This window comes from Amphiprion ocellaris, chromosome 13 (assembly GCF_022539595.1).
Source record: "Amphiprion ocellaris isolate individual 3 ecotype Okinawa chromosome 13, ASM2253959v1, whole genome shotgun sequence".
NCBI lineage: Eukaryota > Metazoa > Chordata > Actinopteri > Pomacentridae > Amphiprion > Amphiprion ocellaris.
Window position 1 is genome coordinate 1,464,292 of NC_072778.1, and position 27,900 is coordinate 1,492,191.

At 40.4% G+C, this 27,900-nt stretch overlaps 2 protein-coding genes and 1 non-coding gene across 5 annotated transcripts; 1 reads left to right on the top strand and 2 right to left on the bottom strand.

The window, feature by feature from the left end:
- Positions 1–454: 454 nt before the first annotated feature.
- On the bottom strand, positions 455–526 carry trnaa-ugc (transfer RNA alanine (anticodon UGC)). The gene has a single exon. It is a non-coding gene; the product is annotated as a tRNA-Ala (tRNA).
- Positions 527–1,075: 549 nt separating this feature from the next.
- On the top strand, positions 1,076–21,253 carry zgc:154054 (Alpha-1,3-mannosyl-glycoprotein 4-beta-N-acetylglucosaminyltransferase B-like). 3 transcript variants are annotated; one of them, XM_023277862.3, is made up of 15 exons: positions 1,078–1,239; positions 2,143–2,289; positions 3,518–3,655; positions 3,762–3,895; positions 4,700–4,746; positions 6,934–7,047; positions 7,256–7,331; positions 7,968–8,082; positions 8,169–8,299; positions 10,226–10,333; positions 12,312–12,505; positions 14,590–14,668; positions 19,327–19,402; positions 20,115–20,227; positions 20,958–21,253. In XM_023277862.3, the coding sequence occupies exons 1-15, from the start codon at positions 1,149–1,151 to the stop codon at positions 20,973–20,975; spliced, it is 1,581 nt and encodes a 526-aa protein (XP_023133630.1). In that variant the 5' UTR covers positions 1,078–1,148; the 3' UTR covers positions 20,976–21,253. The 3 variants fall into 3 exon arrangements, with proteins under 3 accessions (XP_035807591.1, XP_023133630.1, XP_054872683.1); XM_035951698.2 differs by lacking the exon at positions 20,958–21,253 and having other exon boundaries at positions 1,076–1,239; positions 20,115–20,263; XM_055016708.1 differs by lacking the exons at positions 1,078–1,239; positions 20,958–21,253 and adding an exon at positions 1,261–1,419 and having other exon boundaries at positions 20,115–20,263.
- Positions 10,648–27,635, bottom strand: LOC129350409 (DNA-directed RNA polymerase II subunit RPB1-like). Its single transcript, XM_055016878.1, has 5 exons — positions 27,490–27,635; positions 25,525–25,583; positions 23,253–23,326; positions 18,881–23,017; positions 10,648–14,840 (listed from the first exon to the last, which is right to left on the bottom strand). The coding sequence occupies exons 1-4, from the start codon at positions 27,633–27,635 to the stop codon at positions 21,845–21,847; spliced, it is 1,452 nt and encodes a 483-aa protein (XP_054872853.1). The 3' UTR covers positions 10,648–14,840; positions 18,881–21,844.
- Between the last annotated feature and the right edge of the window lie 265 nt (positions 27,636–27,900).

Genomic DNA, 27,900 nt, shown 5'->3' on the forward strand with positions numbered 1-27,900 from the left:
TCCATCCATCCATCCATCTCGATATCCATCCATCCATCTAGATATCATCCATCCATCCATCTAGATATCCATTCATCATCCATCCATCCATCCATCTAGATATCCATCTCGATGTGCATCCATCTATCCATCCATCCGTCTAGATATCCATCCATGCATCCATCCATCCATCCATCTAGATATCCATCCATCCATCCATCTAGATATCCATCCATCCATCCATCTGTAAACTTCCTAGATACTTAGGGTTAGTATTTGTTGGGTGCAGTCAAGGGTGGAGATGCCGGTGTTAGCATTAGCATCAGTAAAAGGTGGAGATGCCGGTGTTACCATTAGCATCAGTCAAGGGTGGAGATGCCGGTGTTAGCATTAGCATCAGTAAAAGGTGGAGATGCCGGTGTTAGCATTAGCATCAGTCAAGGGTAGAGATGCCGGTGATAGCATTAGCAAAAGGTGGAGATGCCGGGGATTGAACCCGGGGCCTCATACATGCAAAGCATGCGCTCTACCACTGAGCTACATCCCCGCTGGGCGCTGGAGGGACGGCACCCTATAAGTACCGGTTACGACTGATTTTATTTTTTATGTTTATTGAACCTTCATTTAACCAGGAGAGATCCCATTGAGACGAAGAACCTCTTTTTAAGGGGGTCCTGGCCAAGATAGGCAGCAGCAAGTACAGAGCACAGTTAAAGTGCAGAATAAACAGAAATCTTTTTACCCGGTTCAGTCCGAACAAATGGAACAGAGAGCACATTCTTGATTATGAACTAAGGGTGGATGGTTCCAGTAAATCATAGTTATTTTATTATAACACACAGGACATCTGTCACATTTACTTTACTTAAATAATTTAATGCAGACTACAGAGAACGCTGCTCGGGTCTGTCCGGACAGGTTCGGTGTTCTCCGACTCCTCCAGCAGGTGTCGCTAGAGGCCGCAGGTAGAATCAGGTGAGTCCGCTGATGGTGTCACCGTTGAATTAGTTGTCGTTAATGACGGTAAAAACACAGGCGGCGTGATTTGTCATTATTTGTTTCTGACGTACAACAGCCAGCAGCCAATCGGCTCTGAGCTCACCTGCAGCTCACCTGCACCTGCCTCCCTGCTCGGCAGAGAACCGGACTGACTGTCGGTGGGAAATGAAATGAAGCTTTTTCCCTTCAGGCTCGGGTGTCTGCTGGCGTTCTGCTGCCTGGTGTCAGTGACGTGGATCACGTCGTTCCCCGGGGATGAAGGTACGAAAGCTCCCGTACTTTTAGCACCGAGTAGAAGGAAACCAATCAGACTTTACCGATGGAACCGGAGGAAGGAGGATCTGGAGATGATTTAAACTTCTGATTTCCACCTTAGTAGTTAAAGCTGGTGTTAAAACTGCAGGAACATTTGGATTTTCCAACATTATTACATGTTTGGAGGTAATAATAATAATTATTATTATAATAATAATAATAACAATATTAACAATAATAATTGTGGTTGTTGTTATAATTATAATAATTATGCTAATAATGAACCCAAAATGGAACCTCAAACCCCACAAAATGATTCTCAGAACGCCATCGAGGTTCCAGGAGGATTTGTTGTTGAGTTATATGTCCCTTTATAAATGCAGAATTTTGTTTTTTAAACGTAGTTTTATTGTAATTAGATACTTTCTGATATTTTAACATACAGTGCAGTGGGAAAGTATTTTCCCCCTGCTCATCTGGTTCCATCTGGTTTAAAGCTGCAGCCACAGCTTGATACCAGAACATGGAGGTGGTAGAAGGTTGGAGGTCCTGGACCACCTGTCATGGGTTCTTGTCTGACCTTCAACACTTATGTCAAAGTCCCTAATTTTCTAAAAGTAAAAAAAAAAGTTTTGCCAAGGAATTTCTACAACATTGTTGACATCCATTGGTTCCTCAAGGAGCATTTTAAACTCCAGAGGTTCCTTCACTACGGCAGTGGTGAGGAACCCCAGAAGGTTCTTCTTTTAGGAGTGAACGACTGATGTAGAGTTAAAGTTTCCTGGAAACCCTGTTGACCCTCATTTCAACCACTAAGTGAACTGCAGCAGCTGAAAACAGAAAATGAACCCTCAGAACCACCAAACACTCAGGAAGAACTGTTCTCAGCCGTGTTCCTGATGTTTGCAGGTCCAGCAGCGCCGCCGGACCTTCAGATGCTGTATGATCGCCTGGCACTGGCCGAGGAGATGGGAGTGAAGGTCAACAAAGATCTAAGCAGCATCCTGGAGCAGCTGAAGAACTCATCCAAAGCTGCCAACAACAGCAGGTCTGCAGGTCGGTGGTCAGAAGCTCCACAGGTTCTGTAGAACATCTGGAGTCTGCCCTGTACAATGCATCTCTATTATTTCTTCTATGTGTTTACTGACTGACTAATAGAGTCTAGTAGGATTTATCTCAGAGCTGGGAGCTTCTCCAGCAGCAGTTTGGATTAAATACATGTTCATTTGGAAATATACAACTTGAACAGTTAGAACTTAAATACAGGCAATCACAAAATGGCAAAACTAAACTAATGATCATTTTAATAATTCTAACTCTTTAAGGTTGAACTGAGGGGTCAAAGACAGCTTCTTAGTGAGTCTGGAGCTCATGGTGGTCTCCAGAGGCTGAAGGTTCTGGAGCTCATCGTGGTTGTACAGCAGGAGGGATGGTGAGGCTGAGTGAGGAAGATGATCTGAGGAGGACGGTTTAAAAGACTTTTAAGTTGTCCCTAAATGAATGTCAGAGATGTCTTCAGATCAGAGTCCTCTGTTTCCAGGTGATGATGGCTCGTGGTGGAACCATAGATACCCATATCATAGATCAGACTCCAGCTTGAAGCTTTTCAACCTGAGGAAGTCTTGATCAACAACATGAAGTTCTACATGATGCCATTCTTAAATGTGGAGTTTGATTCAGGACCGTCTTTAGTAATAGTTTAATGCTGATAGTAGACTATTTCGGTGGCAGCTCTCAGACCTGGTTCCTCACAACTCAATAAAATAGACAAAGAAAACCAGAAGAAAACCTCAGTAAAGACAATGAGACCTTGAACATGTTCTCCTCTCAGTGCAGGAGGCTTCTTCCAGCTTTTAGAACTGACTGTTGGTGATTTGCTCCAGAGTTGGAGCTAAATCAGTAAAAACATGGTTTCCTTAGTTTCTATTCTGGACCAAGACTTTAACAGGAAGCAGGTCTCTGATCTCAGAACCAGGAGGTAGAAGCTCAGACATGTAAAACCAAACATGTTAACATGAAGAGAAAAGACGTAGCTGCACTGAAAGATTGAAAACCATCTCAGAAATATTAAAATAGTTTCCCAGTGAGTGGTCCAACCATCACGTTTCTGTTGTTTCAGGTTCACGTTCTGTCTTAGGAACATTTTTTAGGGCGCAGAGAGAAAATGTTGAGGCAGAGAACCGCAAAGGTTTAACAGTTAATTCCATGCTGAATGCCTGCAGGTCAACCACGATGTGATTTACGTTTATTAGGTTTAATAGTTTCTAATGTTCTCCACTGACAGAAGCAGGAAATGAGCCTGCAGGTAATTCCAGCTGGCAGTCATTCCTCCAGCCCAACATCTACCTGTACATGCCACACCTGAAGAGACATCCAGACAGCCTGGTCCCGAACGTGGTTCTGGGACGAGGACGCCGTGGAGGTACGAAAACACCGGATCTGTCTGGCAGCCTTCGGTGGTCACGTGGATGTTCCTTCAGCACATAAAGACTAACTGTAAACTATTTGTCCTCTGGTTGGTTCTCCAGTGTCCATGGTTCTGGGTGTTCCTACGGTGAAGCGTGAGAAGCAGAGTTACCTGGTCAACACTCTCAGCTCTCTGCTCTTCAGTCTGACCTCCTCACAGCGCTCAGATCTGCTCATTGTCGTCTTCGTTGCTGAGGTTGGACACATGTTCACACACATCTTTAGGTTTCCACTTCATAGCAGGCCTCAGGGCCAACTGCTGCAGTCGTACCGTTTGTTCCCAGAGCTACAGAATAAACGCCTCACATCTTAAAGGAAATGCTCAATAGGAAAAAAGCTTAACCTGTGAGCTAAATGTGAAGCTTGATGCTAACCCAAACCAACCAACTGCTGGATTTAGCTTCCCATTTATTACAGGGGAGGGGAAATAAGAATAAAAGAGAAACAGCCACACTGGTTTGATGTTTTCCTGTCAGCCGCTCGGTGTCATAAACCTCAACCAGAACAGCCCTTTACTGATGTTGGAGCAGCAGAGTTCACATATCAGAAGATAAAGGCAGAAGCAATAAATGTTCCCACAACTCCCACGCACACACACACACACACACACACACACACACACACACACACACACACACACACACACAAAGCTGTCCAACCAGTCATGCAGCTCGCTTTTATTCTTCTTTTAATTGCTCCACTGAGTCTCTGCTATTCTGAACATTCAATGAAACATAAACTGGATGCTCTAAAATCACCACTAGAAGTTCAAAGCTCTTCATGTGAAGACACCAGAAGGGAACCAGCTGCATCTGCTGTAGCATCCAGTCTGAAGTTGTTTCTGGGTCTGTGGCTCTGGCCTCAGGGGGATGAACACGATGAGGCCGCCTCCTCCAGATCATACTAATGCTCTGTTTGTTGTTGTGGGAGCTCAGGTTTGGTTCTAACTGTATCAGATATCGCCACATATAGCTGACCTTCTCCTTTTCCTCTCCTCCAGACAGACTGGGACTATGTGAGCAGCATCGCCGACAGCATCAGGAAGAAGTGAGGCTCTAGATTTCCTCCCATGGGGCAGTTTCTCTGTTCTATCCCTGCTGCCTTCTTCTGGTTTCATGTCTTCTCCGTCTACACTCACAGCTTTCTACTAGAAACAATTCCAGAGATCTGTTCAGGGAAGCTAGAACCTGCTCAGATTCAGTTTGTTCTGTAAGAACATCAGCCTTCTTCTTCTCAGCCTTTTAGACACCATGGACTGATCCTGTCTCCCTGTCCATCCCGGACCGGCTTTATTTCCAGTCAGCGGTTTTACCTCCTCACCATTCATGATGCCCGATCGTTCAGCAGCGACATTTCTAAGTTTCTCAGCATCTAAAATGATCTTCAGACAACATTTTGCTGCTCAGAATCTGTCTACAACTTTGCTCTGAGTTTCCAAAAGTGTTTAAAAAGGAACCGAGAAACTGTAGGAACGTTGAAGAATATGTAATTAAAATGTGCACAAAGTATTACAAATATAACCTGATCAGAGGCTGGAGGTTAGGGTTTGGTTAGGTTAGGTTAGGGTTAGGGTTAGGTAAGTTTTAGGTTAGGTTAGGTTAGTTTTAGGTTAGGTTAGGGTTAGGTTAGTTTTAGGTTAGATTAGGTTAGGTTAGGTTAGTTTTAGGTTAGGTTAGGTTAGTTTTAGGTTAGGTTAGGGTTAGGTTAGTTTTAGGTTAGGTTAGGGTTAGGTTAGTTTTAGGTTAGGTTAGGTTAGTTTTAGGTTAGGTTAGGGTTAGGTTAGTTTTAGGTTAGGTTAGGTTAGTTTTAGGTTAGGTTAGGTTAGGTTAGGTTAGTTTTAGGTTAGTTTTAGGTTAGGTTAGGTTAGTTTTAGGTTAGGTTAGGTTAGTTTTAGGTTAGGTTAGGTTAGGTTAGGTTAGGTTAGGTTAGGTTAGGTTAGGTTACGTTACTTTAGTTTTAGGTTAGGGTTTGGTTAGGGTTAGGTATTGTTTTGTCCTGTCTGTGTCGTCCTCAGCTTCTCGTTGTGTTTCTGTTTGTCTGTCAGTAGAACCCATTGAGTCAACTTTCATGAAACTTGGCGGATCACAGGAAAATAAAGAACTTTCTGGTGTTGATCTGGACCTCAGGATGTCCATCTCATCCCAGACTAGTTCCTGCTGTTATGGAACAGCTGGACAAACTAAATGTTCACTCAGTAGGAACGTCTGAAGGAACATTTAGCTTCAGATTCACCTTTTAGTGATCTGGATTCTGGTTTAGGGCTGCACAGTGGCTTGGTGGTTAGCACTGTCACCTCACAGCTAGAAGATCCTCGGTTTGTGTCCCAGCCTTCCTGGGATCTTCCTGCATGGAGTCTCCATGTTCTCCTGTACATGCGTGGGTTTTCTCCAGGTTCTCCAGCTTCCTCCCACAGTCCACAAACATGCTGAGGTTAATTGGTGATTCTAAATTGTCCATAGATGTGAATGTTTGTCTCTATGTGTAGCCCTGTGATAGACTGTTACCTGTCCAGGTGAACCTTCAGCCCTCATTTATAGCTGATGGGTGGATTCTGGTTTATCAGTGAGAATGTTTGATTGTTAACTTCATGTTTAGTTTGAGTTTAATCCCAGAATGCTGTCAGAACAAACCCAGTGGACGGTAGTTTGTGAATTATTTCAGATCAAAGCGTTTTATTTTTCTAGATGATGAGTTGTTCAGATTTCATGAGCCTGTATTTATTTATTTATCTTAGTCTGAATCATGGATAGAAAACCAACCAGGAGTTCATTACTTCAATCAAAGCAAAAAGTTTAATCAGGGAAAACAAAGTCATCAGCCCTGGAGTCCCTCGTGCACATGTTTTATTTGTACGTGTGTGTATCAGTGCAGTGATTACAGTGTGCTCATGGTTGTATAAAGCAGTAAAATGCTGGGCGTTGTCTGGTTATGAGCTCCACTAAAGCAGCTGATAAGCTGAAAGAGGAATGCAGTGACTTTGAAATTGTACTTGGAAAAACTTTCAATCAATCAGTCAGATTTGATCTCTGTAGCACTTTTCACACAAACAAAAATGCCACACAAAGTGCTTTACAGATAATAATTAATGCAATAAAACAGCTGCCACAGTCCAGTTATCAATAGCAGACTGTAAAATGCTGCATGTTTCCGCAGATTCCTACACGTGACAGGATTATGGAGTCCAATCAGAAAAAGAAGGTTCAGGGATTCTGAATACATGATTTTTCTTTGTAGTTTTCCTGAGGAGGTGCAGTCCGGACTGATGGAGGTCGTCTCTCCTTCGCTGTTTTACTATCCAGACTTCAGCCGCCTCACAGAGACCTTCGGAGACTCCAAGGACAGAGTCAAGTAGGAATCCACTTCCTGTTTACCTGAAGCTGTAAATGTCATAAAATACTGAGGATCACTTTTATAACTTCTTCTGTTCTATCTGCTGATTGTTTGCTGCTGCTGTTGGATCATTTACTGCAGAAGGTGGAGGAAACAAGCAGAAACAGTAGAAAAGGAAGATCCGTCTGCAGTTAAATTCATGTTTGTCCAACTTGTGTGTTTCTAGATGGCGGACAAAGCAGAACCTGGACTTCAGCTTCCTGATGCTCTACGCTCAGGACAGAGGAAACTACTATGTTCAGGTAAAGGTCAGAATGTATCGCATTCAAATCTGCTTAAATCAACGTGTATGTAGCGTCTTCCTGCACTCAGCTGTCTCTTCGTGGAAGTTTTCTCGTGGTGTTTGAGATCCTTTGTGAGGAATCACTTCAGGTTTCCTCTGTGTTCAGCAGAAGAGACAAACACAACCACAAACCCGAGGACTTCTTAGGTTAGAATGAGTAAACGTCAGACACAGATAGAAACAGAAGACAAAAAGTGTTCATTTCTGGTAATAATGTCCAGCATCTTTACTATAAGCTCTGTTTTTCTTGGAGCGTAGAGAGGTGACACCATCATGTTCTTCCAGTTTTGAGTAACTTCACAGACAAATGTCCACACAGTTTTAAAGGAAAATGAATTTAGCAAACCATGAACACCTTCTAGATGGATGTGAATGTACACAAAGAGAAATGACAGGTTTCTATTAAAGCCAGTGTTATTAAACCATTTTCTCTCAAATGTTGAATTTGTGGACAGTACTAAAAGGAAAATACTGCCTCGTCGTTTCTTTGGAAGACTAAAACTTTCTTAAAACCATTTCCTAAAGAAAACCTGCAGAGGAGGACATGGTTCAGGGAAACGGATTATAAAATAGCTTTTCTCTGTCTGTATTCCAGTTAGAAGATGATGTTGTTGCAAAGGCCGGCTACTACTCCGACATGAAGACGTTCGCCACCAGGGAGGAGTCCAAGCCGTGGCTCTACCTGGAGTTCTCCCAGCTGGGTTTTATAGGTGTGTTTAAGCTGCTGAAGGCTTCATGGAGTGTTTTTAGTCAGTCTAAGTCAGATATGTACATTAGTTCATGTTTGTGTCTGCAGGTAAGATGTTTCGGACCCGCGACCTCCCAATGATCGCCGAGTTCTTCCTGATGTTCCACAGAGACAAACCCATCGACTGGCTGCTGGATCACATCCTGTGGGTGAAGGTGTGCAACCCTGAGAAGAACCAGGTAAGAACTGGGCTCAAGAGTTCTCTCCAGAGTATTCAGACCTTTGTTCTCTTTGTTCTGTTTTAGCTTTAGTGTTTAATTAGTCTTCACTCAGCAACAACTCAGGCTGAAAGTATTCCGACTCTTGGTTCAGGGCCGGTTTGGCAGCATGCCGTTGAACCAGTTGCAACTGTTTAATTGGCATCATCTCATCTCAGTCTGGACTGGAAGTCTCTGAACTTCCGTCTTCAGGTCCTGGGCTGTTCTGTTCAAGTTCAGTCTTTGACTCATGAACAGTCAGAAACCAATGCTGCTGTTGAGACTTCTGTGAGATTTGTTGAGCATGTTTGCTTTTTGAGGTAGAAGACAATCAACTTCTGAGTTCAAGTTGTTTATTCTGCAACGCCAAGTAGCTTGATATCAAGAACCAGTACTGTTCAGAGGACTATAGTCAACCAAGGTGTTCATCTGTAGCCGTCTTCCCAGGATACAGAGTATATTTATTGAAATGTGCAACAATCTCATTGTTAAAAACTGTTGGAGAGGAACGATGTTAACTCAGCCCTCTCATTGATGGACAGGCATGTCCTCAGCCTCTCAGCACATGATCCGTCCAATCAGAAGATCTCGCATACTGTAAATTAGACCCTCCCCGTTGTGATTCATATGTGTCTTTCTGTACTGTTCCCTTCTCCATTAACTGCTGACTTCTGTCTCAGTAATTTATTATCAGAACTTCTAGCTGAGCACCGACTCCAGTCATCAGGATTTTATCAGTTCTTAAACAGCAGCGTTTGTTCTAACAGGAAGTCTTTGGGACCTGGAGTGGCCTTCAGTACTGAGTGAGTGAGAACGTGCACTGTATGTGCATGTATGTATGTGTGTGTGTAGTGAGTGTGAGCTGCTGCAGGTTGCCCTCTGTTGACCTGGTTCTTTTCATCTTTGGTTTATCCACATAGTGTGGGATAATGTTGGAGACCCTCCTGTCTTCCACAGGTCAACACAACTCTTTTTACTAGCACTTTAAGCAACGCGTAAATCAGTATTAAGCCAGCAATATGTTTAACAGAAATAAAAAAAATAATAAATCCTAACAGAATCAAACAACAGATAATAGAATCAGTTCTTCACAGCACAGCTTCGTCTTCCAGAGGTTCTTCAGAGGACTCTCTGGGTTTCGCTGTTATTAGACCTTGGAGCTCGACGCTGGTCACAACATCATCACATCCCATAATATAGTAAAAAACATGTTCATGGTCAGGCCTGTCATGTGCTCTGATTTACTGTCCAGACTTATTGTGATTAGTTCAGCAGTAATCAGCTCCTTTGTCCTCATATTATTCTAGTCTTTGTAGCTCCTGAACCTTTAACAGATTCGTCTATGAGTGGGTGAAGAGTGATCTTAACATGGTCACATCACTTAGGACTGATTTTAAGGTTTTATTGTTGCTTTTTAACTCCAGTTTTTACCTTTCCATGTTTAAACTGCTCAGACTTTAAAAGCTTTGATTCAAGTGGAGCCTGACTTCATCCATTGCAGCGTATTATTTGACCAGTTTGTAAGTTTGTCTTTAGTAAAATGACTAAAGACAAACTTAAAACTGGTCAAATAATACTGTACATCGCTTTATTTCAGCTCCTGTTCTTTTTAAATGTTCTTTAAAATCAACTTCACCTACCATGACTTGAACTGTCACCAAACTGTGTCCATCAAGTTCACTACAAACAGACCATTAAAGCAAACAGAAGGAACTCTGAATGCTTTTAAAAATGAGAGATTTCAGGTTTTTGTTTAAAAAAGACCTGCTTTGACTTTGTCACTTTATGTGGGTTAAACATCGTACAGCTGCTGTAGAACACACTGGTCCAGAAGAATCAGGATAATAAATGTCTTGGGAAAGGACAGGAACCGTACATGAACTCTGGTTTGTTTGTTCTGTTATCCAGAAAGACTGTAATGAACAGAAGGCGCTGCTCAAACAGAGATACAAGCCGTCCCTCTTCCAGCATGTCGGCCTTCACTCCTCTCTGCCTGGAAAACTGCAGATTCTGAAGGTGAGTCTGAAGGTAGAACTCATCCACAGTAACCACAGACTGATATGGAGTTAAAGTCCTTCTCCTGGTTGTCCTCTCTGCTGCTTTACTCACCACTAATTATTCAAATAATAAAGTCCTTCAGAGTCAGACTCTTCCTCTCTCCTTCCACCAGTCTACCATGCAGACCTTTATGCTTTTCTGTTAGGACTAGACTCTATTCTTGTAGTGTAAACAAAGTTACAAATCCAGGCCAGAGTCTAAGACTTGACTGTGTTCAAACATCTAAAAAGTTTCTTTCAAGATCTTCAAAAAATCACCAGTAGAAGTCAGCATTTGGAGGGCAGCAGGATTTATTTGTCGACAGAAGTGCAGGAGTAGTTCTTAGCAGTGATTAAACTCCAAGAAGAACTGAAGATACTGAGCTGTGCACCGTCTTTAATGCTGGGAGCGTCGGTCATTTTTCCACCTATAGGGCGTCTGATAGGAGAGACAGTTTAAACACCATAATACTTTTCTACATCTATTGGTCAGATCATGGCGTCAGGTTATCATATTTCACCCATAGATCACTGACCAGAAGACATTAAGTTCTCATTAGGTCATGTTTTACAGAGAACAGCCCAGACATGGTCACACTTTTTACCCCACAGCTTACCTTCATTATTTAGTTTTCCAGTATGTGTTAAAAGTTACAATACCTTCAGTTTACACTATTATGTTTTGAGTACATATATTTCAGTTTAACCCTCGCGTCGTCCTGCGGGTCAAAACTGACCCATTTTAAAGTTTGAAAATGTGTGGGAAAAATATAGATTTTCACAGTGAAACTTCAAAAGTCCACATTTTCAACATTTTTGGGAAATTTTTGAACATTTTTTGGTGGGAAAAACAGAAATGTTAAAAATGTTTCTTTAAGAACATTCACATAAAAATCAACCAAAATCCAGCGAATTTCACGGGATTTTGGTTGATTTTTATGTGAATGTTCTTAAAGAAAATATTAGAAGTTTTACTGATATATATGGAATCACTTTAGATATTTTTAGGATTTTTTTTGGAAGATTTTTATTCACTTTTTGAAAATATTTGCAAAAATTTCTTGCCAAATTTGGGGGATTTTTAAAAATAAAACTTTTAAGGGAAACTTTTAAGGAATTATTGGAATTTTGTTCCTGAAGGTTTTGCAAATTTTCAGAAATTGGGGAATTTTTTTGCTGAATTTTGGGATTTTTTTTCAGATGAGGAAACAATTTTTTTTTTTTTGCCTGTAAATGAGGACAACAGGAGGGTTAATAGCATTTGTCATACTTACATCATCTCTTACTTTTAGCTTGTACCCAAAAATATTCCACTACATTCTCTATATTATGGCTCTTTAAAGTGGATTCAGGTTAAAATGATTTGATTTCCTGGTAGATGAAGTGAACGGCAGCTCTCTGGACTTTACTTCACAGAGAAACTGGACGTCTTCCTCCAGGAGCCGACATTCTGCTGAACATTATCTCGTTATCAGTCATTATTCAAAGCAGGGATAAAGTTGTGGTGCAAACCGAGACGTGGTCATCTGTCAGAAAGTCCTGCACTGAGGCTGAATCCAGAGTTGGTTTTTGCATCTCAACCTGTGATCGTACCATTCCGACTAGTTAACCAGCGACCGATTCCTGATTCCCTGAAGGACCCGGTGGTTGAACAAAACACTCCTGAACTCTGGATTCAACAGGAAGTCTAGCCCGGCTCTGGATTTTTTACTGTCCTGATCATTCTTGAATCCCACTAAGTGTAAATCATATTTGTATTAAAAGTGAATATTGTGTACTTGTTTTATTAAAGCGTGGAGGCAGCGGGCCGTGATGAAGGGATCCATTATGTGACGGCATTTAGTTTCTGAGCAGACGGATAGTTTTCAGTTCTTCAACCATCTAAGATGTTTCTTCTGATGAGTAGAACCAGCGTGAAGGTTTCAGCGGATGTTCTGCTGTTTCTGTTCCTCCTCCAGGATAAAGACTTTGGGAAACAGATTCTGTACCAGGCCCATCAGAACCCGACTGCAGATGTGAGCAGCAGCATGAAGCACTACCAGCAGCACAGTCTGGACCGGCTCTACAGAGGAGAAGACTTCTTCTGGGCTTTAACTCCTGTCCAGGGCGACTACGTCCTCCTCAGCTTCCCAAAACCAATCCACATATCTGGGTCAGTTTGACACAAACTTCTATCACAGACCAGAAGTTTTTAATCCCAATCAGTCTACAAAAACTTCATGAAAAATAGATCAAGGAATGGAAAGGATGTCCATAATTCTGCTCTATCAGCAGAAGGTTGTTAGCTCCTAGCCGTGATAACCTCCCTGGACCTTCTGTTAGATGAAGTATAGTAGCTCCACATGAAGTCTCAGGTCACCTCCCAGGTATGAATCATGTAAGAAATGATTTAAGATGTGTTATCGTGAATAATTTTAAAGAAGTTCTTAAAGTGACATATTTTTGTGGTGGAAATTAGTGGATGTGTTTAAGTTATGGTTGAAAATAAAGAGGGAAAAATGTGAAGCTTTTATTTCATATTTACGAGAACAAAAGGCTCCAAACGGTTGACTTGAAATATAGTTTCACTCTAGAGTCTCATCCAAAACTAAAACAGAATTCAATAGATGGAATGTTGTAGATTTAAGGTGGAATGCAGGACTGTGCTCCGCTGACAGGACAAAACAGAGATTCCTTAAATGAAACATTCTGCAGTAAGCAACGTAGTACTTTTACCTGTTCTAGTAGTTTCTATAATTTGGGAAAATTTAATAGAGTCATCTTGAAATTTGACTTTATTTCTACACCACATTGTGTTCCTTGTGGGAATTTCTTAGCAAATTTTAATTCAACTTTCACTAAAAGCAAGAAAAAAAAAACCAAACTTTTACACAGAACGAAAGAGAACCCTGTGTTGTGTTCATGTAAATAGTATGGAAACCGTGAGTGAATAAGGAGGCAGCTCCAGCTGGACGCTTTAAATCCCTTCACCTTGTGTTTTTGAATAAACGATACACTAAAACCCTCCCTGCTCACATCTCCTGTTCCTGAGGGGAAGGAACCGGGCTGACGTCTGCATTTAAAACATCTAAAAACATCTCCTGATATATAACTGATCTAAAAACTGACCAAAATAGTTCTGATTTTTATGTTTGATTATTTCCAGTGGATTAAACCCCAGAACTGGATTCATTGTATTCATGGTTTAAAGAAGACTTTGAGCTAAATGTGAACAGTGGTATGCTAACATGCTATCATGTTCTTATGCTAGCGTGCTGTCATGCTAACATGCTAGCATGCTATCATGTTGTCATGCTAACATGCTGTCATGCTAACTTGCTATCATGCTAACATGCTATCATGCAAACATTCACTCATCACTCTGCATCAGTGCTGCCTGCTAGTGGCTGAGAGGAGGAGCTGGATATTAAAATGGACCCGAACCCTTATTTATTTTTTACACAGCGGAGAAATGAGAAAGTCTAGTTTGTTTGGCTGCAGTTTTAATCTCTGTTATAATGTGACATGAATGACGTTTTGATGGAAACTGACATTTGGAAAAGACTTAGAATGGAACCAGTAGACAGTGGTATATCTGCTCATCATTTCACAACTCATGTCAGTGCTGCAGTTTCCTATGGATGATGTCAGTCTGTGCTGCATCATAGCTCTTTACACCTGATAATTACACCTGTTCTGTCCACAGGTAGCTATTAATTTACACCTGTATGTCGTTCTGTCTAGAGTTATCTGTTTCTTTACACCTGTATTTCGTTCCGTCTACAGATAGCCGTTTCTTTACACCTGTTCTGTCTACAGGGAGCTATTTCTTTACACCTGTATGTCGTTCTGTCTACAGTTACCTGTTTCTTTACATCTGTATTTCGTTCTGTCTACAGGTAACTAATTCTTTACACCTGTATGTCGTTCTGTCTACAGTTACCTGTTTCTTTACATCTGTATTTTGTTCTGTCTACAGGTAGCTAATTCTTTACACCTGTATGTCGTTCTGTCTACAGTTATCTGTTTCTTTACACCTGTATTTCGTTCCGTCTACAGGTAGCTGTTTCTTTACACCTGTATTTCGTTCCGTCTACAGGTAGCTGTTTCTTTACACCTGTATTTCGTTCCGTCTACAGGTAGCTGTTTCTTTACACCTGTATGTCGTTCTGTCTACAGGTAGCTATTTCTTTACACCTGTATGTTGTTCTGTCTAGTTACCTGTTTCTTTACACCTGTATGTCGTTCTGTCTACAGGTACCTGTTTCGCAGTGGGAACACAGAGACCAGCAGAGATCAGTTCTACAACACAACAGTGGAAGTTCTGCCCAGCAGTGTGAGTTACCTGCCGGTGTGTGTTTGTCGAGCAGCTTAGTTTTCATCTCAGGTATTGATGCCTCTAGAAGGAGTGGCAACAGGAGACAGGAAACACCACAACAACAGGATATCTGCTGTCACTGAGTGTCAGACTGAAGGTCGGAGGGGTCATGGTTCCACAGAACTTCTCTCTGGGGATTAATAAAGTCTACGTTTACACTCAGGGAAAGGTGTTGAGACTCATTTGAAGGTGTTGAGGCTAATTTGAAGGTGTTGAGGTTTATTTTTTGTAAAGTTTTGAAGTTTATTTGAAGGTGTTCAGGTGTATTTGAAGGTGTTCAGGTTTAGGTTTCCTGTTTGGCGATCTTTGAGTAAAGTTAGACTGACCTGGAGTCTGTGGAAGATTAGAGGGAAACCTTGTCACCTGAGATCATCCAGAGGCTTCAGATTTCAGTGAAACACTAACAGACCGAGGAATCAACTACTGTCTGACATGAACCAAAAAGTGATTACAAGCATCAGAATTCTATTTAAAAATCACTCCCGAGCTGGAGTTTTTTATTATTCTTTAACCAGAACAATAATCTGATGGTTTTAACGTTCTGAATGTGGTTTTTATCTGAATACAAATCTGAACCTTTCTTTAATGCTAACATGACAGTCATGTGGAGGCTCTTTTTGATTAGTCCTCGTAGACATCAATGATTTAAGAAGTTAGCCTCACTAAGGTTAGCCTTCTGATGGATAACAGCTGTAAACATCAGGAATTATTCTCTGTCAGCTAAACAGAGATAGGTGGACCAACATCACATTTTAAGGAGTTTATTTGTTCAGAATTCTCCTTATTTAGTTTTAGAATAACTGGTGGTGGGACATGATTAAAAAAGTTAATCTAATTAATTACAGGCTTTAGAATTAATTAATCACATTTCAAACATCAATATCTGACACAATAAGTCAAGTTTTTCAATTCAAATAACTTTTGGTTGACACTTGAATCAATGAATAGACAAATGTTTATAACTTTCAATTTAAATTATTAAAATTAATACCATTTTAAAATGGGACATGTAGGAAAAAAGTGATTTTGATGATTTAAAGTCTGTATTTACTTGGTTTTCCTGCTGTATGGAATGTAACATCAGCATCAGTAGCTCAAGGAGCTTCAAAAAGTAGAAAATCCACAGATTCATTCTGTTTTCATAGTTTCTGGGTCATTTTGATGTTTCTTTTTTTAGGAATATAGATTTTTATTTACATACCAAAATATTTTTTTCATTAACTAAAAGTTTATCATTAAGTTACTAAAAGGAAGACATTTTAGTGGTTTAAGTTATAATAACTATAATATAATAACTTAAACCACTAAAATGTGTTTCATTTCTATTTGTCTGCATTTTTCATCCAATTACTGCAAACTCAGAGTGACATTACAGTGATTAGAGTCAACATTTATAGACTTTCTGTAAACTCAACCACTTTCAGTGTCTTCTCAGTGTCTTCTAAAGTGGTCTATTATGGGATGGCTACATCATTAGCCGGTACCAGGACTGTCGTAGCTACCGTTAGCTCTGGTGCTAACAGCAACATGTTTTACATTGAGGTGATCAGAAAACAACCAGGCTTTTATCCAAGCTGCCATCAGGAAGATTTTAAAAGAAAACTTTCCTCCCAACAAGCTCAAAGCGTCTCGTCTTCACTGTTCACCAAACTTTCTGACTTCACTCAGTGCGTCCTGTGGATCTTCTTTACCTTTAGGGTCATTAGCACCACCTACTGGGCTGGAGTGTTCATCAGTGTTACCGGTGGAACAGATATTAGGGAACTGACAAAGGTGTGATTAAATGTGTTATTTTATTTACCACGTAATTTTTCTGTAATGAATTAATCTGAATGAACGCGTTGAATCCCAGCCCTGGGTTGTTGGTGGCCTAAAGCTACTTGCTTAGTGACAGTTTTTCTGTCTGGTGCTCAGTTTGACCTTCAGGAGCTTCTGAAGGCTCCTGAGGACAGAAATTCATCACAACTCATAGAGCTTCCACACTAGGGTTATAACTTTTTGAACTTTTTTTCCAAAATCAAAGTCCTGCATCATGATTGGATGAATTTTTTGGTATAATTGAAGAAACCAAACTCCATTTTCAACACTCTTTTAAAAAAGTCCCCCCGAAACAAAAAAGTATTAAATACACATTACAGCCAATGATATGAAATGCAAAACCGTGCTAAGTTATCACAAGGGCCATTACAAATCAATTTGACTGAAAATGGATCAATGATAAGTTGTACTGCCATCATAATATACTGGAGTTTCAGTTTCTATTCTTGCTTTCACTTTATAAGCCATGTAAATTTGGGGAAATCTGTTGGTTTTTTGTACGCAATCTGATTAACAACTACGAAACATTGAAATCCAAATTTGTAAATGGAACTGATGAGATTACTGATCGGTCAGGGTGGAGAGATGATATGCGGTTTCTCTACCACCTGACAAGAGTTATGCGCTTCCATGATGAACATGGCCGATTCCCACTGGTGGAATTTTAAAAAATACCCAACATCAGCAATGCTCGCTGGAATTCAAGAGCCATCCTTGCAATTCTTGCCTTCATACTCATGCCAGATGCAAGGCGTAGGCTGAAGCGAGTTTGTCTCTTCATTTGCACTGCATGGGCTGACCGATGGTTCTCAGACCAGAAGTTTCGTGTAGCCGACTTTGCTGAGTTAGAGGAGGCTTTAGTACCCTACCAATCAGCACTGGTGTGTCTCAGAAAACATTGGAAGCAAGAGCCATCAAGAATTGATATCCCACGCAGTAACCAATGCTGTGAACAAGCAATCAAAGTGATGCAGGAAATTCATGCCGCATGTAAGGACAAGAGCAATGTTCCACTTCGATTCATTGTTGCTAACCAACACTGACAATCATTATTTTTTGACTTTTAGTGACCTATTTTATATTATCTTTACCCTGATTATGTGTTTTGTTCCTGTGTTATTAAAGAGAAAATTGCCTTTGGTTATTTTATGATTGAACAGATATTAACCTTCTAACGGTATTATTCTGGTTGTTGGTAGGCTTTACGAAAATTTCATTTTGAGTCCGGGGGGACTTTTTTCAAAAATATGACCAAATGAAGGTCAGTTCCTTTCATTACTAGCAAAAGTTCACCAAAATATGATACAGGGTATAGAGGTTGTAAAAAAGTTATAACCCTATTCCACACATCTTCAATAAGCAGAACTGAAGCTACAGGAAAATGTGTTGGAGGTCGAAGCTACAGCCACAAACCAGGAAGTCAAAATGGAAAATGGAAAAAGATTCAGATCCTTTTCAGAGTCTGACGGTTGATATGAGGGTTCCATGTTACACTCATTTAAGGTTTTATTTTCACTAAAATGAGGGTCAACCTGGAATATTTTACAGTTTGGACAATGCAGTATCTCTTTTTATTAAGGGGCTTATTTAACCTATTCTCATTAATGTCACACACACACACACACACACACACACACACACACACACACACACACACACACACACACACACACACACACACACACACACCTGTAATTGTGTGATATTTGCACCTTGTTTCAGTCTGATGTGGCCTTTAGTGACTCATTTATCTGTAATGACAGAATGTGTTCTTATCTGAGGTCTGGTGCTGAAACAGAAAGAGAGCTTGTTTGATAGTTGCAGAGTTAATATTTTTATTGTCTTTATTGTGTGCCGACATCTTTTATTCTCTTACCTCAACGTTGAGTTTAGATAAAATGCTTTCCACCCTGCTGCAGTCAGTAAACACGTGTTAATGTTGGTTCATAATCACATCTTTAATTAGAATTATACAACATGATCAGCTGTTCCATGTTTATGTATTTAGATATTTATATCTGGCTCTGCTGAGCTAAATGATCTGACGAACATACAGAGTGTTTTTTGCTATTGATGCTGCTCTGGACTGAAGCTACTTTTCTTTACTGATGATGTGAGCTGGAAAGTTTCCTGGAGGGTTAGAGCTAGTAGGGTTAGTAGGGTTCGAGTTAGAGTTAGTAGGTTTAGAGTGAGTAGGGTTAGAGTTACAGTTAGAGTGAGTAGGGTTAGTAGGGTTAGAGTTAGTAGGGTTAGAGTTAGAGTGAGTAGGGTTAGTAGAGTTAGAGTTAGTAGGGTTAGTAGGGTTAGAGTGAGTAGGTTTAGAGTTAGATTTGGGTAAGGGTTATAGTTCACCTGAATCCCACAGATCTTCTTCCAACAGGTGTGCTGAGAGCTTTTTATTCGCGTGTGTTCAGGTCAGGTACATTAAAAGCTCTAAAATGAAAAAGCACAAATTATTTTAACACAGAAACAGAACCTTTTCATTCACTGTGTTGGCTAGTTTCTCCAGCTGCTCATCATTTCTCTCATTTGACTTTGTCCACAGTAAAGATTTGTTTGTGACGTCACCACAGATACTAAAATAGCTTCATACAGAACTTCATTCAGTCCTGTTGACTGAAAACATGTTTCTGAATGTCAATGTGCTGGACGTTAATCAGGATTAATGTCAGCTTGTGTTGGAGGAACTTTACTGGAGCCTCCTGCAGATGAACTCAGTGTTTTCTGCTGTTCTGTAGTCAGAATATCTGACTAGTTTAGTCTGTTTCAGCTGCCTGATGTTTGTTTTCTTCTTCTAGGTGTCAGTCAGAGACAAACTAGTCAAGGATTCGTCTTCTCACTTTAAAGAGTCAGATAAAGGCTTCGTCATCGTTGGTAAGTACGTCAGTAACAGTTGATTCATAGAAACGTAAATGTCACTATCGAACAATTAGAGACTTTTGGATTATTCCTAAGTTCCACTGTGGGAATCACTGGAAACCATTAAATATTCAGTCAAGACTTCAAGTAAGATCAGCTGAAGGTTCAGATCAGTGATCCTAATGAAACAGCGATGTGTGGATGGAGCCTGTTTGATGACAAGTTAAAAGGTAAATGTTGACCCGATAAAACCTCCTAACACTTTGGTAAATGACATCATTGATAGGCTTCAGCTCATCCGATGAGCTGCTCCTGCAGTGATCTCTAAACACCTGCAGACATTCAACAAGGAACACGACGAGTTATTGTCACTGCAGAGACCCTGTCAGTGCTTTTTTCTTAAAATAGTCCAGTAAGAAATGTGCAAAGTACAGAAATAAATGCTGTGTACAGTCTATGAAAACAGATCTAGCTTCATGTTATATTAACAGCTACGAAAACAGTTCACTGCTGAACATTTCTAAAAGTATAACAGCTTAAATAGAGCTAAAGACATAGAGGTGCAGCTGTAGAGACATGTAGAGTCAGTATAGAAATAGAAGGACTAGATATTTCCAGATTCAGAGACTGTAAGAGTGAATAAACTGTTTAACAGGGTTCAGTTCTCTGAAAATAGAGTAAAAGTGTTGTTAGTTTGTGCTTTTTGAGCCACTGTTGTGTGTTTCAGGTGAATTTGAAAATGGAGTAGCTGAAGGGGAGGTTGAAGAAGCGCTGCAGCCGGTTTCTGCTGTTCGCCTGGTGGTTCGGTCCGACTCCGACGTCTGGGCTGTTCTCAGTGAGGTCCGACCGACTGCTTTTGCCTTTTGTTTGTGTTAAATGCTCTAAACAGCACAGAACAACGTCAGCCACCACTGATCCAGAAGTACAGCTACAGTGGATGTTTTTGGAAAGAAGAAAGCACTGTAGATGTTCTTCTGTATTATTTTCTATATGATTCTACACTTTGTGGACAGACTGAGGCCATCATGGAGACAGAAACTAAGATCACTGTGGGTCAGAGAGTCTTTCCTTTGGTCATTTCTCTGCTGATTCAGGAAAGGCTGTAGAAGAGCTTTAAATAAATCCACAGCCAACACTTTAATAACCTACACACTCTTTGTTAACACACTGACAGGTGAGTAGCACAGGTGAATTCATACCTGAGTTTTATACGTCACCAATGCTGCTCCTGTCAGATGAGAAGAGGAATACAGATGCTGGGTAAAACTGCTCATTATTTGGGCACTTTAACAGGATGGCTGATCAAACTTCTCAGGTTGTTCATTAACACATAACTTTCATTCTTACCACTGGCTGGGTTCCATTTGGTGAATGAAACCTGTCTGAGGTCCAAATGTTCTCCAGAACATCCAAAACCCAAGAACTGTGGAGCTCTCATTTAATGTGTGATCACCTGAGAGATGAACCGAGAAGCAAGACCAGTGGTCGGTCCAGTGATCGGTCCAGTGATATCTGTAATCCTCTTCCAGTGGTTGTCTTGTTTAACACTCACTTTGCTCTTGTCTGTCAGGTTTTCATTAAAGTTTAAAGGAAGCCACAGTGTCCAGTCCTGAACAAACTGCTCCCCCTGCTGGACAAAGACTGTCTACAGAGACTTTTTCATGAGGATCACCTGAAGTGTCTGAAGCAGTGATGACTGTGATCTAAGAGGAAGAGGCTCCAGTGGTTTGGATCCAGACTGAGGTCCCAGTTAAACATGAACTGACTGCATTCATCAACCAGACCGCTGCTAAAACTCAGAGGAGTAACTTATTGCACCTATTACATTATATTTTTTTGTAACAAATAAAGAAAATATATCCAGTATTATACTCCGGCTTCCTCCCACAGTCCAAAAATATGCTGAGGTTAATTGATTATTCTAAATTGCCCGTAGGTGTGAATGTGAGAGTGATTGTTTGTCTGTATATGTAGCCCTGTGACAGACTGGCGACCTGTCTAGGGTGTCCCCTGCCTTCGCCCGAGTCAGCTGGGATAGGCTCCAGCCCCCCCCCGCGACCCTAGTGAGGATTAAGCGGTGTATAGATAATGGATGGATGGATATCCAGTATTACCTTGTCATTGGATGTATTTAAATTGACCTCCTCCAGTCTGGATTTACATAAAATACCTTCTGTACAGATTAGAGTCTCTGCCATAAATCATCTTCATAGAACCCAAACAGATCAGTTTTTCAGATAGAGTAGTAATCCTGTAACTAGGGGTAGTAATCCTGTAACTAGGGGTAGTAATCCTGTAACTAGGGGTAGTAATCCTGTAACTAGGGTTAGGGGTAGTAATCCTGTAATTAGGGGTAGTGATCCTGTAACTAGGGCAGTGATCCTGTAACTAGGGGCAGTGATCCTGTAACTAGGGTTAGGGGTAGTAATCCTGTAACTAGGGGTAGTGATCCTGTAACTAGGGCAGTGATCCTGTAACTAGGGGCAGTGATCCTGTAACTAGGGTTAGGGGTAGTAATCCTGTAACTAGGGTTAGGGGTAGTAATCCTGTAACTAGGGTTAGGGGTAGTAATCCTGTAACTAGGGGCAGTGATCCTGTAACTAGGGGCAGTGATCCTGTAACAAGGGGCAGTGATCCTGTAACAAGGAGCAGTGATCCTGTAACTAGGGTTAGGGGTAGTAATCCTGTAACTAGGGGTAGTAATCCTGAAACTAGGGGTAGTAATCCTGTAACTAGGGGCAGTGATCCTGTAACTAGGGGCAGTGATCCTGTAACTAGGGGCAGTGATCCTGTAACTAGGGGCAGTGATCCTGTAACAAGGGGCAGTGATCCTGTAACAAGGAGCAGTGATCCTGTAACTAGGGTTAGGGGTAGTAATCCTGTAACTAGGGGTAGTAATCCTGTAACTAGGGTAGTAATCCTGTAACTAGGGGCAGTGATCCTGTAACTAGGGTTAGGGGTAGTAATCCTGTAACTAGGGGTAGTAATCCTGTAACTAGGGGCAGTGATCCTGTAACTAGGGGCAGTGATCCTGTAACTAGGGGCAGTGATCCTGTAACTAGGGTTAGGGGTAGTAATCCTGTAACTAGGGGTAGTGATCCTGTAACTAGGGGCAGTGATCCTGTAACTAGGGTTAGGGGTAGTAATCCTGTAACTAGGGGTAGTGATCCTGTAACTAGGGGCAGTGATCCTGTAACTAGGGTTAGGGGTAGTAATCCTGTAACTAGGGGTAGTAATCCTGTAACTAGGGGCAGTGATCCTGTAACTAGGGGCAGTGATCCTGTAACTAGGGGCAGTGATCCTGTAACTAGGGTTAGGGGTAGTAATCCTGTAACTAGGGGTAGTGATCCTGTAACTAGGGGCAGTGATCCTGTAACTAGGGTTAGGGGTAGTAATCCTGTAACTAGGGGTAGTGATCCTGTAACTAGGGGCAGTAATCCTGTAACTAGGGTTAGGGGTAGTAATCCTGTAACTAGGGGTAGTGATCCTGTAACTAGGGGCAGTGATCCTGTAACTAGGGTTAGGGGTAGTAATCCTGTAACTAGGGGCAGTGATCCTGTAACTAGGGTTAGGGGTAGTAATCCTGTAACTAGGGGTAGTAATCCTGTAACTAGGGCAGTGATCCTGTAACTAGGGGCAGTGATCCTGTAACTAGGGGCAGTGATCCTGTAACTAGGGTTAGGGGTAGTAATCCTGTAACTAGGGGCAGTGATCCTGTAACTAGGGTTAGGGGTAGTAATCCTGTAACTAGGGGTAGTAATCCTGTAACTAGGGCAGTGATCCTGTAACTAGGGGCAGTGATCCTGTAACTAGGCAAACATTAACAAGTAACAGCGTTAGTGTCTGCAGGTAAGTCACCTTCTACGGTGTGCTGAAGCTCCAACACCTGGTTGATGAGCCTCATCTCCTCCTCCAGCTCAGCCTGGTTCTCCAGCTCACCTGCAGGAATGCAGGGCTGTCACTGACAGGGACTCTGAAATACACATAACATGAACATACATATGTACCAACATGTTTGAGGTCTACCAGGTTAAATACATGTAACATGAACATACGTGACATATATACATATGTGTCTGCTGTAGAAGGTCTGCCTGGTTCAAAATGACTTACACAGCTTCTCTGACATTAGTTGAATCATTAGATGAAATCGTTGAGCATTTTTTGAGATAGAAGACAAACGACTTCTCTCTAATTAAGCTGTTTATTCTCTAATATCAGTGTCTCTGAAGAATCTTGATGAAGGACCTTTTCTGTCTGGAACAGCCTCCCAGAATAGGATAAAGTCTGATATGAACAGGACGTTTTATACAGTATGGTGAAATGTGATTGGTTATAGACCACAAACATATAATTCAAATATTTAACTGTGATTGGCTAAAGGTGGGGATAAACCGTGGTTTAGACTCAGCTCTCCCATTGGTTGGTGCTCAGATATGTCCATATCTCTTGGTACACGATTCATCCAATCAGCAGGAGCCGCACCATGTAGAAGAACCGTCCTTTCCATCACTTCCCTCTCTCTACCTGTTAGTCTTATTCCTCTGTTAGCTGACATGTGATGCAGCTGCTGGTGGTGTCTCATAGGGAGGATTATTATGGTTTCCTCCCTCAAACAACCTTGAGTTTAGCAGTTTCAGTGCAATTAGTTGTTACATTGTAAGGAAATAGGAATGTGCTGCGTATCAAAGCCAGAACTCTATCTTTGTTAGTGCGAATGTGTAGAAGAAGCTGTAACTTTCCATCCTGACCTGTCTGCATCCATCAGAGCTTGGAGTTAGTGCTTAGCTCCATCTCTTCCCTTTAACCCTCCTGTCGTCCTGCGGGTCCAAGTGACCCGTTTTAGTTTGAAAATGTGGGAAAATAATACATATTTTCAAAGTGAAAACTTCAACATTTTCAACATTTTTGGGAAATTTTTGAACATTTATTGGTGGAAAAAAAAGAAATGTGAAAAAATTGTTTCTTTAAGAACATTCACATCGCTGGATTTTGGCTGATTTTTTTTTCAGAATGTTCTTAAAGAAAATATTAGAAGTTTTACTGATAAATATGGAATCACTTTAGATATTTTTAGGATTTTTTTTGGAAGATTTTTATTCATTTTAAAAAATATTTACTTTTTTTTCCTTGCCAAATTTAGGGATTTAAAAAAAAAAAACTTTTGAGGGAAACTTTGAAGGAATTTTCTTCCTGAAGATTTTGCAATTGTTTTTATAAATTTGGGGGATTTTTTTTGCTGAATTTTTGGATTTTTTTCAGTCAGGGGAACAATATTTTTGGTGCCCGTAAACGAAGACAACAGGAGGGTTAAAGGTCACGCACAACTGATGCATTCATTGCACACTAAACAGTTGTTATTATCAATATTATAACACTCATATGTAATATCAATTTCAGTGTTCAGCTAGTAGTAAAATAAATCCTAACAAAATTCTGTTTATTTTAAAGCGTCTTTATTAAATCTGACTTCACATTTTTTTGATACATTTAATGCACTTTATTGGCATTAATAATAATAATAATAATAATATTAATAATAAATTATAATAATAATCAAGTTACAAATATTACCAAAGCATCGCTGTTGGTTCCACATAAAAGAAGAAAAAATAGAAATCGTCAGCAATATAACATTTTCCAGCTAAAACATGATGGTGTGTTGCTACTAGGATCAGATGGTACAAACTAAAAATCCGTTTAATAATAAATAATTTTTAAAAAACGCTGACAGGTTGATATTTAGTGAAAAGCAGATTTTTTTTTCCTTAAACCCCTCGGGATTAGAAAAGGTCTCTAACTCCCTAAATGTGTTCCGTCATGTTAATAAAAAAGACTTTTTAACGTTATTTTACAGAAGAGAGTAGTAACTGAATGACGAATGTAAAAATCACACTGCTGCTGATTTGTTTAAGTGTGGAAATTATATTAATACTGGATCTCTGTTAAAGTCAGGAGAAACACCGCTAGCTTGTTAGCTAACCACAACACAACGGCTCAACGGAGATACCTGCTAACTAGCTGTTATCATGCTAACTAGCTGCTAGCATGCTAACTAGCTGCTAGCATGCTACCTAGCCAGCCACATTACAGCGGCTCAACAGAGAGGCCTGCTAACTAGCTGCTAGCATACTAACTAGCTGTTAGCCGGATGCTGCCTAGCTTCAGCTGCTCCACTAGTTCGGTATAAAAACGCCTACAGAGGCTGAAAACACAGTGATGTGAAGAAAACTTACCTCACGACGCGAAAAACAAAAACTGCTCCGCTAAATTGCAGAATATGGAGGTAAAATTGAGCGGTTTGTATAAATTAGCTTCAATAGCTTGTGATTGACAGCAACTGTGTTCAGTTCAACGGCGTCAGGATGTTACAGATGGCAGCCAGCAGGGGGCGACAGAGCCCCTGGAGAAAAAAACACTGATCTTATTATATTAATGTAGAAAAATATCACTGAGATCTTATTATATTAATGTAGAAAGATTCTCAAGCAAGCATAAGTTATGGCAACTGGACTAACCTCGTGGTTAGAGGTTAGTCCAGTTGCCATAACTTATGCTTGCTTGAGACTTATCATGACCTGGATGACTGAGAACATCCACAGATTTATGTAGAAAGATATCACTGAGATCTTATTTTATTAATGTAGAAAAATAAAACTGAGATCTTATTTTATTAATGTAGAAAATATAACTGAGATCTTATTATATTAATGTAGAAAAAACTGAGATCTTATTTTATTAATGTAGAAAAAAACTGAGATCTTATTTTATTAATGTAGAAAATATCACTGAGATCTTATTGTATTAATGTAGAAAAATAAAACTGAGATCTTATTATATTAATGTAGAAAAATAAAACTGAGATCTTATTATATTAATGTAGAAAAATAAAACTGAGATCTTATTATATTAATGTAGAAAAATAAAACTGAGATCTTATTATATTAATGTAGAAAGATATCACTGAGATTTTAACATGATTTCATTATCAATCATTTTCTATCAGCACAATGAGTTACTCATAAAAGCATAATTAGTAACAAGCAGTCGTTCTTAATACAGAAAAAACTGAAGTTGTTTTAATCAGAACCAAAAATACTACATTTGACAATTTTATCAACTTTACTAGAAACTGTACAAATATTGAAAGAGCTTTAAGAGAAAAATCTCCATCATCCTAACATCATTTTTACACTGAAAGCCTGTTTGCACTGTGAAAAGGTGACTGACACACCTGAGGAAAACATCAGCACACCTCCCAAGGTGCTACAGACCTGAAAAACCTGCAGAACCTAAATCATCGATCATCTCATTTCACTCTACAGCCTCCAGCAGAGAAGAACCACAGATCTGAGACATTTTCCTTCTAGAACGAACTATTCACAGCATAAAACTTTTACGTCAGTTCTGTTTGTAGAAAAAGCTCTCATAGCTTGAGTCATCCATCCATTATCTATAGATATCACAGGGGGCGGAGCCTACCAGCTGACTAAAAGAGAAGGTAGATAGATAGATAGATAGATAGATAGATAGATAGATAGATAGATAGATAGATAGATAGATAGATAGATAGATAGATAGACTAGTGATGGGACATGATTATTAAAATAACCTAATTAATTGGAGGTTTGTAATTAATCCCGATTAATCACATTTTTGTCAAACATCAATATTTGACACAAAAGTAAAGTTCTTCAATTTAAATAACTTTTGGTGAACAGATGAATCAACGAATAGACATATACGTGTTTATAATTTTCAATTTAAATGATTGAAATTAATACCATTTTAAAATGAGACTGTTACAGCCAGAGGCTGTGATTAGGTGGCAGTGCTCTCTCCTCCTCCAGCCCTGGTTCTCTCTCTCTCTAGGTGTGTGGCAGAGGCTGGCAGCAGGTGTGGCGGATTCCAATCGGCTGATCACGTGCAGGTGGGAGTCGTCTAATCAAGCAGACCGGCTTCCCTTTAAAACCTGAAGCGAGTCGTCTTTTGGTGCTGACCGTCTCCTAATGAACAGTTAGTGTTGCGACCTGAACAGTCAGAGCCATTCTTTCCTAGCACTTGCATTAATCCTGTTCTCTATGTTTAGTACTGACTCCCACCTGCTGCTGTTGTTCTTGTCATACCTGGCTGTTGGACTTACCACCTGGCTGAGGCTTCCTGGCTTCCACTGGACCTTTGGATTCTCCAGGGTTTCTCTAAATGCAGAGGAGAACTCTGGCTGCTGCCACGCCACCAAGGATGCCATTCTGTTGGGTTGGAAATCCGCTGCCACAGTCTACTTACCTGAGACACCAAGATTACCACTTGTTGGCCATTGATACACCTGGGACTCTGTCTTTCCCTCTAAAGACTGGTCAAAGCTGATTTCCAGATCCATTACACCAGAGAGTCAGTCAAGTTCTCCCCCTAGCTTCACCAGATAATAGTTTATCTGTTCATGTTTATTCTGCTAAGGATATTCGGGTTCTTCTGGGTTTTGTATTCTGGGATTTTTGCAGTCTTTTTATAGT